Here is a 12,523-nt window from a genome sequence, read left to right on the forward strand (position 1 = left end):
GCGCGAGAGGGCTTGGGCTATAGTCCCCACGCTAGCCCAATGCGGATTGGGGACTTCACATACACCTTTGAATTTCTTCGCAGATGTATGCAGGTTTCCTCACGATGTTTTCCTTCACCGAAAAGCGACTGGTAAATATCAAATGATATTTCGTACATAAGTTCCGAAAAACTCATTGGTACGAGCCGGGGTTTGAACCCGCGACCTCCGGATTGCAAGTCGCACGCTCTTACCGCTAGGCCACCAGCGCTCTCAATTTTAGATTGATGGTGATATTTACTCATTCTGACTACTTATCATTTTTGGAAAAGTATAGATTATTTCGTAATTGGAAAGTTCATAACGGTGGTAAAACGGTGGTGGTGGTGGTTTAAATATGCGAAAAATTGTCACAACCCTCATAGGTCTCCCCTACCTTATAAAAATAGATTACCCAGGAAAAAAATAAAAAAGAAGCACATAAAACAATTTATTTTATAATTGTATGTATGTATGTTTACCTGTACGTTAAAATTATGGTTTACTCTCTCAAGCCACCTTTGTCAGTAGAAAAGGGCGGCAAATTTTTAAAAATCTAAGCGCGAAGGATGGATTTCCCATACAAATTAGAAATTCCATTTTCTGTCTCATTGACAAAGTTGGCTTGCCAGACTTACTTATACGAGTAAGCTGCAGTACATGCAGGTACTTAAAGCAACCTGATAAATAAAGATGCTGACGTGCTGACAATCCCCCACAATCCACACGATAGTACCTACATATCTAAATTAAGGAATTTTATCTTAAAAAAACTGAAAAACTTTATCTTATCTTATCTAGGGTCACGGACTCACTGAATAAATTCAGTTCAGATGCTTATAAAGAACTCATAGCCATGGCACCTCGTTTTTTGTACAGAAAAACCAGATGAATAGAGAAAAACCCAGATGCCAGAAACAGTATCAGTACAAATCGTGTTTTATCTGTCAGAATTGCCCGCAATTGACGATTTTCGGTTTTGGCGGTAGGGCTACTGAATTGGAATAAACGCCTAAAGCTTAACGCAGATGGCGCTGCAATCTGCTGCTTTAAAATACATATTTTTAGATATACCAAATCCAAAGAAACGTAATACATACACTAAATTTCTGGTTCCAAGACAGTTGTGTGGGTTTTTAACCTCATACACTCCGTAATAGACTCTGGTAATAAATGCCCCCTCCACACTCGCGTTCACGGCTTCGCGCCGCAATTCGCGTTTGAGTGTGGAGCGGGCTTAATACCTATCAGACCATGCGGAATACGCCATAGAGTCGGCTGAAATACAATCTTTTCCCATGACTAACTCTAACTAACTTTAACTCCCATGAGCTACGCCATAAGCGGTGCTTGTTGAGTAGTCATGGTATGCATTTCATACACTTTCGGTCGGTTCTGTTCCACCATCTCAAGATACGCGCTTCGGACCACTAGGAGGAAGTAGAACACGATTACTGAAAACAAATACATATGTATATAAAATTAAAATGGTTTAACCCGATTAACATAAGTACGAGTATACATTTAATTTACCGGGTGTGGCCTGTTATACTAGCAAAAAATTTAACTGTAGGCTGTAGGTACTCCTCATACTTACTGACCAACATTTGTTCAGCAACTTTTAACTTGTGGTTTGATTTTTAATACACTTTATAGTTTATTCTAAGACGAAATGTATTGCGAATTTTGTTATTTTTAAGGCATGACAAGCAACGTCAATCAGAAATGATATGGCATGGCGATGGCGTCCATTGAAGATAATATTAATTTTGTATGAAAAATAGTAAGTCTAAATACTTCATAATTTTTCAAAGTTGTTGTACAAAAGTGTCACTGTTTGAGGAGTACAATTTATGTTTAAATTATTTGCTCGTGTTACAGGCCACACCCGGTATACACTCGGAGTAATTAACAATGGAGCCGCCATTAATAGGCGTTCCCCTCTGTCGAAAATAGGCGGCCAATGGTCAACCATATGTATGGACTGACGTTTATCTGACATGACGTACCTATACATTTGATGTGCCCCTCCCCCGCAAAAAACGGCAGACTATTTTGTACCGAAAATTTTAGACATGGCGTCTCCGTTGGTTATATCCTCTAAGGGTATACATATGAGATGATCATATATTATGTAAGTTCGAAAGTGGAAAGAGTCTGGGTTAAACTTCATTTGTTTTTCAATACCTACAACGCGAGTCTTTTGTCAGTCATGGATTTAGTCACAAATAGTTATTTGTACAACAAGAGATCAAAGTTTGATATTTCTTCGAGTGCTTATTTTGAGTCCCGTGCAAGCGAAAGATTCTATAATAGATAGATAGATTCTAAATCTAATTTAGAATCTTGAGCGTAGTAAGGGATTCAAAAGCGCACGAGATGTAAATAACTTTGATCTCGTGTAGTACACAAAAATTTTCACCCTAAGCAGTGAGAACATACCTAGAGGGACAGAGATAATAGAACCCAAGTATATCGAACTTGTATTAGACCCCGCATGTTGAAATGACATTTGACTATAAAGGTCACTTGAATGACATTTTGTCTCACTCAGTGAGCAAAATGCGATTTTGCTCACTCATTTTGTCTCACTCAGTGAGCAAAATCGCATTTTGCTCACTGTTTTTAAGAAGCAAAGTACCCTTGTTCGAGCTGCTGGGGTGAAAAAGTAATTTCAATCGTTTTGCATGTTTCAGAGTTGCACAGTTGAAGCGTGCCGGGCCCATAACCTGCTGAATGGAAAGACAAAAACTTGCTACGACAGAGGCAGCACATCATTGAAACCAACCATTTTATATTGTCGAATATATATACGATATATATCGAGTAATACGATGCCACGGTTGATGCTGTCTGAAGCTAAAATATCGATCGTTGTTCTATGAATAGGTACAATATACTGTTTTCTATTTTTTCGAGTTCCATGCGTGCATTGGTAGTGAATCGGTCGATTGGACTTGAGATAAAACTTTGCAATATATTGTTTTCTTACCACTAGAGAAGAGTAACGGTATCGCAGCGATGACGCCCATGAACACGACAGTTACGACAATGAGCGCGGCCACCACGGCCAACATGAATAATACTGTGTTCACGTAGTACGTCATCAGATGGGGCTTATTCTGAAAAAAAAAAAACAAATGAGTCTTCAAAAAACAAGTACACTGAACCTGAACAAGTCCTTGTTGATGTTGTTGCTCCGCAGTTTATTACACTTTCGTGCGAGAGGTGAGGTGAATTACATACTTTAAATACTACTAGTAGTAGTAGTAGCATCGCCCACACTGTTAACTTTATTACACAGGGCATAAGGTCCATCGATGGACAGTTAATAAGTATTGCAATTCACCTCATAGTACAAATACTAACTATGAGGTGAATTGCAAACCCGAGCGATTGTTCGCAGAAGAAACAGTTAGCTTGAGACACAGATTATATAATAGTTCTTACCTTGAGATACCTACGCTTGTCACGAATGTGTCACTTTGTTATATTCATAATACTGAGAGTACTGAGACCAGATCATAGGTCCACATGCCGAATCGAAGCGCCCGCTCGGCGGGTTCGGTAAATTATACTAACCCTATGCACGCCGACGATGACCAGTAAGCTGATGACGAAGTAATACAAGTACAAGACCAGGTAGATCCCACAGGTGATGTAGGCACCCAAGGCCTCTGCCGCCAGCTGTTCCGGGGGGTGCTGAGGGTTGGGATTGTGCTTCTCTGACTGTACAAACTTGGCGAGCATTGCGATGCTAGTGGCGACCGCGGCAATTGACATTAAGGAGTTGAACTGAAAAAATAAGAATAAGAACGACTGTTCTTAATACTCCAGTACTTAACAGTCCAGCCGACTAGCTGGACTGATAGTTGGCCCCCCTGCAAACGAAGTACGCGGCTCTGATTTCATAATGTCAGTTTACTCAAATTCCGGTTTCTGGGCTATAACCGCTGTTTACGCCAAGTGCAAGCACCTTTCACATGTGCCGTGTGCAATAATCGTAGGCCAATTTCCTAGAGGCTCAAGCGTAACTTAAATGGTATGTCACTACATTCATTATGGTAAAACTTCATATCGATGGATTCTATTTCCGGACCAGGACGATTCGGAGCGTTGTAGCGAACGCACGTAGGTTGCATTCCTGCCGGGTTTGAAGCTAGACTTGGCCGCAGCCATTGACCACGCCGCGTGTGTTTTCAGTATAGTTATTTTCTAAGAATAGTAGTTGTCGTGTCACGATTGTCACGCATCAGGCGTCAGTGTACGAACGAATAAGTGTAGATTAACGTAAAATATACGTGCATGTGAAACATTGAGTTTCTTTTCATCGCCACACCTACCCGAACCACCCAGGCCGGAGCGGCCAGGGTCCTCAGCGGCATCACAGCAGGCTTTGGAAGGCCTAGCTCCTACCGGACCACGCGAGGCGTCACACCGGAGCGGTGGAGGCGCTCCTCACCAGCAACGAGCACCAAAGGAAAGAGAAGTATCGGAACGCGACCACGGGAGTCCGGGCTAACCGCCTCGTGACGTAGACATTTTTGGTGTTCCCATCAGAGGGGAGGAATTACAGCACGATATTATTGAAAGCCATCGTCATCAACGCGAGCACCGCAGCGGTACATCGCATTGGTAGCGTAATCATCGCTTCAAGTACTCATCGTGTCAGCATTATTCATTTTTGCCGTTAAATTCAGTGGAAACGGAGCCCGGTGCGGTTGGGCATAGTGCGAAAAAATCAAATCAAATCGTAATAAAAGGGAAGGCGTCGGCCGCCATTTTCTTGCGTAGGCAACGGACGGGGACCGTACAGTGCGGAGTGCGGCCATCTTTAGCATAAGGACATTTCCGGTTCGCGGCAAACGTCAGTTTGGGACATTTAGGTTAGAATTATCTGTCAACGTCAAGTGTCGCCAATAGATTAATTAGGTTATCGTCAATATAAAATCCAACTTTAAGGTAAAGCCAAAGCCACCTAACTTGTAAACTGTTAGTCGAATAGTGTCACAAATTAGTGTCTTTCATTAATCGTAAAGTAAATTCACGTCATGTCGTTAAAGTCAATCAAGGTGCAGCTGCGCACCAAGTACCAAATGTTGACCGACTATGCTGGCACGGTCACATCACGACCTGACAGCATGGCCGCGTCGGTGGCGAAGCGGCACTTTGATCTTATTTATACTGAGTACGTCAAGGCCCACGAGTCACTGCTGGCCTACGAAGGTGAGCTCGAGGAGGAGGAACGACTTCAATACCAGGAGTGCTTCAGCGAGGTTAACCGGCTGCTGATCCAGCTAGACGAGGCGTCGGCTGGAGAGGCTGGCCAGTCACACACACCCCGTGGACAGGCAGGTAAAGTCAAATTGCCCTCTGTGCAGCTGCCCACCTTCAGTGGCAACCTGCCAGAGTGGCTCTCCTTCTATGATCTCTTTATGTCGTTAGTCAATAGTAGGGACATCTCCGACGCGGAGAAACATTACTATCTTCGGTCGTCGTTGCAAGGGGAGGCGCTGTCCATTATACAGCACCTTCCGATGGACGGACCCAACTACGCGGTAGCTTTACAGTTATTGCGGGCTCGGTATCAGAATAACAGGCTGCTGTTGGATACATTCATTAGCCGAATCATGAACCTGCCTTCAGTGGCGCACTGGAGTGCAGGGTCACGCTCAGCTTTCTATGACCCGCTCCGGGAGTCAGTCCAGGCGCTTGAGAAGCTCAAGCAGCCAATCACGGAGTGGTCATACTTATTGGTTTTTATAATTTTGCAGAAACTACCGAACAGAATCAAGACCTTATACGAGGAGAGGTACGGTGGCAATCCGGAGGTGTTGCCCACTCTCACGCAGCTACTGGCGCTGTTGGAGGAGCAGTGCCGGGTTCAGCAAGCGGTCTCGCCAGCAGCGGTGGAGCAACCAACTGCGCAGCGTGGTTCCGCACCTGCACGAGGAAGAGCGGGGCCGTCGGGTCAAGCTACCAGGAAACCGGGACCGCCAGCGAGGGTCTTCGCCATCGAACAAGAGACCAATCAGGTGAATTCACCCCCTGTTCTTTGCTCATACTGCTCGAGTGACCAGCACAGCTTGTACAAATGCCCGAAGTTCCTTAACCTGGCGATTTCGGAGCGGAAGACCTGGGCTAGGAAGTCAGGCGCATGCTTCAGATGCCTGCGCAGTCACTATGCACGCGAGTGCATGCAGCGCAACTGGTGCGCACAGTGTGAGTCGTCCGCACACAACTCACTGCTGTGCGATGGTGGTGCAGCGGGGAGAGCCCCACCCATGGCAGTTGAAGCAGCTGTCCATCGGGTAAGGGTCATGCCGCTTGCCACGCCAAGCACGTCGAGAGCAGTCACGCTGCCGGAGCGGTGGCCGTCTCCCCAGCGACGGACTACATCTCCGCCGAGGGCTGCGAAGCCGCAGTCTCCCAAGCCGTCAGTACCAGACCAACCCCAAAGGAGGGAGACAGGGTCACCTCATAGTGCGCTTCAGCCGGCTCAGCTGATTCCCACCGGTCATATACCGAGGGCTAAGGTAGGCGCGCGTGTTCAAGCGGCGCAGCAGTCATTCCACTCATTGCGCTTCGGGACTCGGAGCAGTCCTGAGCCTGAACAATGAGATCAGGCCACTGTTGGTGCACCGGAGGAAAGACTACGAATGGCGCCAATTCGTGTCTCTCCTACAGCTGTGATCATGGTCAGATCAGGCAATGGGTCTTATGTTAAAGCTAGGGCTTTGCTTGACTCGGGAGCGGGGTGCTCCGTAGTGAAGAAATCATTTGTAGAAAGATTCAAAGTACACCAACAGTTTACTGGGAATAATATTTTTGGAGTAGGTGACATAAAGGTAAATGTGCCAGGCACGATTGCTAAGCTTGTATTCAAACCACGCGGGAAAACAGTGCCTATCATCAGTGTAGTAGCTACAGTCATGTACAGGGTTACGGGAAACATACCTTATTATGATACTGAGATCAGGACTCATTTGGATTCATCAAAACTTGAATTAGCTGACCCTGCCTTGGATAAATCGCAGGATGTGGACATCATTCTAGGAACGGATGTGCTCAATTATATATACACTGGTTCAAAGATACTCACTAACATTCCAGGTGTTGAGGCGTACGGCACCTGCTTCGGTCACGTGCTGATGGGGGCAACTTGGAATTACCCATCATCATTAACAACACCGACCGCCGGGACATCAGTAGAGGACTACGGCATCCATGCTACTCGGCTCGAGGACGTCCTAGAAAGGTTTTGGAGAGTGGAGCAGCCCCCCGAGGAGCGGCCGCAACACCCAGAACACCTCGAATGTGAAAGGTTGTATACCTCCACTACTCAACGTTTAGATAATGGCCAATTCATGGTGCGGTTGCCGCTGCGGGCAGACCGACCCAAGCTGGGCGAGTCTAGGGCTCTAGCCATGCGTAGACTGATTTCGTTGGAGGCCAGGCTGGCCAAAAATCCAGTATTTGCTGAAAAATATAAGGAATTCATGAGGGACTATGAGGCACTTGGTCATATGTCCAAATCAGACTTTAATTTCGAGAGCGAACACTATGTAATACCCCACCACGGAATTTTCAAAAAGGGATCCGAAAAGATCCGCGTCGTATATAACGCTGCAGCTAACTCAAGCACCGGAGTATCGCTCAATCAATGCCTTCACTCAGGCAAACCGCTTCAAAATGATATCACTCAAATATTGTTAAATTTCAGACGTCATCAAGTTGTCTTCACGACCGACATCAGAATGATGTTCCGGCAAACGTGGATACACCCCAGCGATAGGCGCTATCAGCTGATTCTGTGGCGCGAGGATCCGTCGCAGGATGTACAGGTATATGAGTTAAATACCAATACATACGGACTACGCTCCAGTCCTTTCATCGCGATAAGGACCTTACTTCGATTAGCTGATGACTGGGAAGCCCAGCATCCAGACTCACCGGCTGCTCATATCATGCGCAGAGATGTATATGTTGACGACATCCTCACTGGGGCTGATTCACTCACCGAGGCCCAAGAACTCAAATCAGAACTCATAGAACTCATGCGGAGCGCTGGATATGAGTTACGCAAATGGTCGTCTAACCGCAGAGAATTATTACAGGATCTTCCGCAGGAGCATTGTGAGATGCCTCGTCAGTTTGACACTGACGACAAGAGTTTCATAAAGGTATTAGGGATACAGTGGAACCCCATGTCAGATTCCATGTCGTATCAACTCAACATACCGTTGGGCCAACCAACGACGAAACGTAGCATATTGAGTACCATAGCTAGACTGTATGACCCGTGTGGCTATTGCGCACCAATCATATTTAGATTCAAACTGTTTTTACAATCACTGTTCACAGATGGATTACAGTGGGATGAGCCACTGTCCCATACTCAAGACCTTCAATGGAATGAACTCATTCAAGATCTACATCACTTGAGTCAGCTACAGATTCCGCGGTGCGTCACTCTGCCCGGTGCGGTGTCACACTCCCTCCACGGCTTTGGAGATGCGTCGGAGCTCGGCTACGGAGCCTGCGTGTACCTCCGGACTGAGGACGCGTCAGGGAATGTACTAGTACGGTTAGTGATAGCTAAGACTCGCGTAGCGTCAAGGAGAGTCAAACAAACCATTCCGAAGAGCGAGTTAAATGCAGCTCACCTGGTTTATAAGTTATTAAACCACGTCGCAGCGGCATACGAGGAATCAGTTCAGATTGACAGCATAAATGCTTGGTCAGATTCCAGAATTGTGCTATGTTGGTTGAACACAAAGCCTCATGTGCTACAGACTTTTGAAGGTAACCGTGTTCAAGATATTCAACAGTCAACCCGACCTATGACATGGAGGTATGTCAGATCGGAGTCGAACCCTGCCGATGTCGCATCGCGGGGGGCTACGGCGAAGGACCTCATCGGGTTTCATCTTTGGTGGAACCCAGAATGGTTAATGACGAATGAGTCACAGTGGCCGACGATGCCGGTCACCATGTCACCAGATTTACCCGGATTCAAACAGTTACATCACATTACGCCGGCCGAGAAGTCATGGGAGGAGTTTCTGTTATCACGAGTCAGTTCGTTCAACAAGCTTATCAATGTGACGTCATACGTATTGCGATTTTGTAAGAACGTTCGTTTGCCGAAAGCGCAACGGAACGTTCGCCCTACGCTAACGATCGACGAAAATCGTGAGGCAATGAACCACTGGATTAAGTACGTTCAACTGGATGCTTACAGAGATGAAATCGTGTTATTGAAAGGAGGCAAGATTGTTTGCAAGTCACTTCAAAAACTCAGCGTTTTCGTAGATGAGAATCACTTCATTCGCGTCGGAGGGCGACTGCGGCATTCATGCTTACGTTACGATGCTAAGCACCCATACCTTCTACCTAAAGACCATAAATGGACTCAAATGTTGATGCAGCATTATCACCGTACCTATTGTCACGCTTCAACGAGCGCACTCATCAATATACTCCGACAACGTTACTGGATCCCGTCGGCGCGACGTGTGGTATCCCGCGTAATCAATAGCTGTATGTCGTGTTTCAGATTCAACGCTTCAACGCAGGCCCCGTTTATGGCAGATTTGCCAGCGGACCGAGTCACGGCGGCTCGTGCCTTTTCAGGAGTAGCAACCGATTTTGCCGGTCCCTACTGGGTCAAAAGTAGTCACCTCAGAAATGCTAAATCACTCAAAGCTTATCTGTGTGTTTTCGTATGTTTAGGAACGAAAGCCGTACATCTTGAACTCGTCTCGTCGCTGAGCACCGAGGCCTTCATTGCGGCGTTCACACGGTTTGTCAGTCGACGAGGGCTGCCCGCCTTAGTCAGGAGCGATCAAGGTACAAATTTCAAAGGTGCTAGCTCATACCTCAAGGAGGTTAGTCAGTTCTTACTTGACAACGAAATTGTCCTCCAGGAGGAATTTCGTCGCCAAGGTGTCCGCTGGGAGTTCAATCCTCCTGGTGCCCCTCACATGTCAGGCTTGGTAGAAGCCGCAGTCAAGAGTAGTAAGAACCTACTCAAGCGTGAGTTAGGGGACCGCATACTGACCTTCGAGGGTCTTTCAACCGTATTTACCAAAGTAGAATCGGTGCTTAACTCACGGCCTCTGGTTCCTTTATCCGAGGACCCATGTGACTTGGAAGTACTCACTCCGGGCCACTTTCTTATAGGGCAACCATTGCTATCGGTACCTGAGTACCCGTGGAAAGACACTAATGTAGCATGTTTATCACATTTCCAGTCTTTACAAAAGATTTCACAAAACTTTTGGGCTAAATGGCATATTACTTACCTTAATAATTTGCAAACCAGACTCAAATGGTACAATCATGTTCCTAACATGGCTTTAAATGATTTAGTATTAATCAAGGATGAAACTGCACCCCCTCTCCACTGGCGTAGAGGTAGAGTGATTCAATTATTTAAAGGTGCAGATGATATTGTACGATCAGTTAAATTAAAAACTCAGGGCGGCGACTTAATCCGGCCCGTTGTCAAATTGTGTAAATTACCAGTAGAGTGTACTTAACTGTATTAATTTATAAGTTATGTTTTGGTATTGTCACATGTTAACAACTTATGGTACCTACTGTTTAAATTGAATTTATTTATATCAAGATGACTCACTGATTTCTAATTGCAACTGTACTAGGTACTGTTTCTTTATAAGTATTTAGTTGGTTACTTGTTCTTTCATGTCACCACTTTGCTGTGGTCAATGTTTGATAGTGCTGTAAGTTAGACTAGCTAATCCATTGTGCTTCAAGGTATCAGCTCAACTCTGGCCTCCCCCCCGCAGGAATGTTTACGCCAAGTGCAAGCACCTTTCACATGTGCCGTGTGCAATAATCGTAGGCCAATTTCCTAGAGGCTCAAGCGTAACTTAAATGGTATGTCACTACATTCATTATGGTAAAACTTCATATCGATGGATTCTATTTCCGGACCAGGACGATTCGGAGCGTTGTAGCGAACGCACGTAGGTTGCATTCCTGCCGGGTTTGAAGCTAGACTTGGCCGCAGCCATTGACCACGCCGCGTGTGTTTTCAGTATAGTTATTTTCTAAGAATAGTAGTTGTCGTGTCACGATTGTCACGCATCAGGCGTCAGTGTACGAACGAATAAGTGTAGATTAACGTAAAATATACGTGCATGTGAAACATTGAGTTTCTTTTCATCGCCACACCTACCCGAACCACCCAGGCCGGAGCGGCCAGGGTCCTCAGCGGCATCACAGCAGGCTTTGGAAGGCCTAGCTCCTACCGGACCACGCGAGGCGTCACACCGGAGCGGTGGAGGCGCTCCTCACCAGCAACGAGCACCAAAGGAAAGAGAAGTATCGGAACGCGACCACGGGAGTCCGGGCTAACCGCCTCGTGACGTAGACAACCGCAAAAAACGAAGTTCGCAAATTGCGGGCATCTTTCACTGTCACTCTAATTACGCCTTCATTGGAGTAAAAGAGAAAGATCCCCGCAATTTGCGACTATCGGTTTTCGCGGTAGCCCCTCTGATCGAGATTAGTACTTAAGTTAGGGGGAGAAAATTATGTATTCGCTCTATCAGCTCTATGAGACATGATATTGATCCAATCTTAAAACGACGACAGGGGCTTTTATCAGATTTTGATAGAGGTATCTATGGGATGTGACAAAAAAGGCTTAAAAATAACTAAATAGTTAGAAAAGCGAAAAGGCTTAAAAATAAGTAAGGTAAACGTACTGGTGCTCGACGCGGTCCCAGTACATGTCATCTTGAAACTTAAGTCATTGTCAATAGAGGTGACAGCAAGGTGTCATCTATTGGGCATTAGCATGTCGAGCACTAGTACGTTTACCTTAAGTATAAGAGGGCTAGACGCATCAAAATATTACTGAGGAGTAAACAATGGCTTGAGGCTTGACTCTCACCATAGACAAATAGCCGATGAGTAGAGCACCGACTCTTAGACTAAAACAACAACAACATTTCTCCAACACAGGCAGAGTATAACCCATTTTGATCACACAAACACACAATCGACAAAGTTGAATATAAATAAGAGACTAGACCGAAAAATATTAGTTTTGCTCGTTTGTGAGGCGTGATTGCATCGCGTTCTTATGTTTGGCCGTTGCGGCAACTAGCTAAGCTTATCTCTTATCAGCGATAAAAATGGCGGGTGATAGTGACCGACCAATGATCTGACTAATTCGGTATCTCTTTTCTCATATAAATGAAGTGTAACCAAACCTAATCCTTGTGAGTTATCGAGTTAAATCGATAATAAACCAGTGACTAATGTCAAATCATATACCTAGAGTTGGCATAGGTAGTATTTGGCATTATATAAAAACAATTTTATCATTTCAAATACCTATGCTCAAATTTCTGTTTATACTTTTATTACGTGTTGTTGTACCTATCTGTAGCTTCTACCTACGGTTCTACACTCTTAGTTTACGTAATTAATGTAAGGTACCTGCACCAAAAAAGGCCTATCGTTATTT

At 45.4% G+C, this 12,523-nt stretch overlaps 2 protein-coding genes across 2 annotated transcripts; one reads left to right on the plus strand and one right to left on the minus strand.

The window, feature by feature from the left end:
* Window positions 1-1,121: 1,121 nt before the first annotated feature.
* On the minus strand, window positions 1,122-12,295 carry LOC134671090 (uncharacterized). Its single transcript, XM_063528873.1, has 4 exons — window positions 11,945-12,295; window positions 3,601-3,813; window positions 3,011-3,140; window positions 1,122-1,472 (listed from the first exon to the last, which is right to left on the minus strand). Exons 1-4 carry the CDS (start codon window positions 12,029-12,031, stop codon window positions 1,351-1,353), a joined length of 552 nt encoding a protein of 183 aa, XP_063384943.1. The 5' UTR covers window positions 12,032-12,295; the 3' UTR covers window positions 1,122-1,350.
* Window positions 6,678-8,485, plus strand: LOC134671297 (uncharacterized). Its single transcript, XM_063529109.1, has 2 exons — window positions 6,678-7,862; window positions 8,383-8,485. The coding sequence occupies exons 1-2, from the start codon at window positions 6,678-6,680 to the stop codon at window positions 8,461-8,463; spliced, it is 1,266 nt and encodes a 421-aa protein (XP_063385179.1). The 3' UTR covers window positions 8,464-8,485.
* Window positions 12,296-12,523: the final 228 nt, after the last annotated feature.

Source organism: Cydia fagiglandana, chromosome 15, assembly GCF_963556715.1.
Source record: "Cydia fagiglandana chromosome 15, ilCydFagi1.1, whole genome shotgun sequence".
Classification (NCBI taxonomy): domain Eukaryota; kingdom Metazoa; phylum Arthropoda; class Insecta; order Lepidoptera; family Tortricidae; genus Cydia; species Cydia fagiglandana.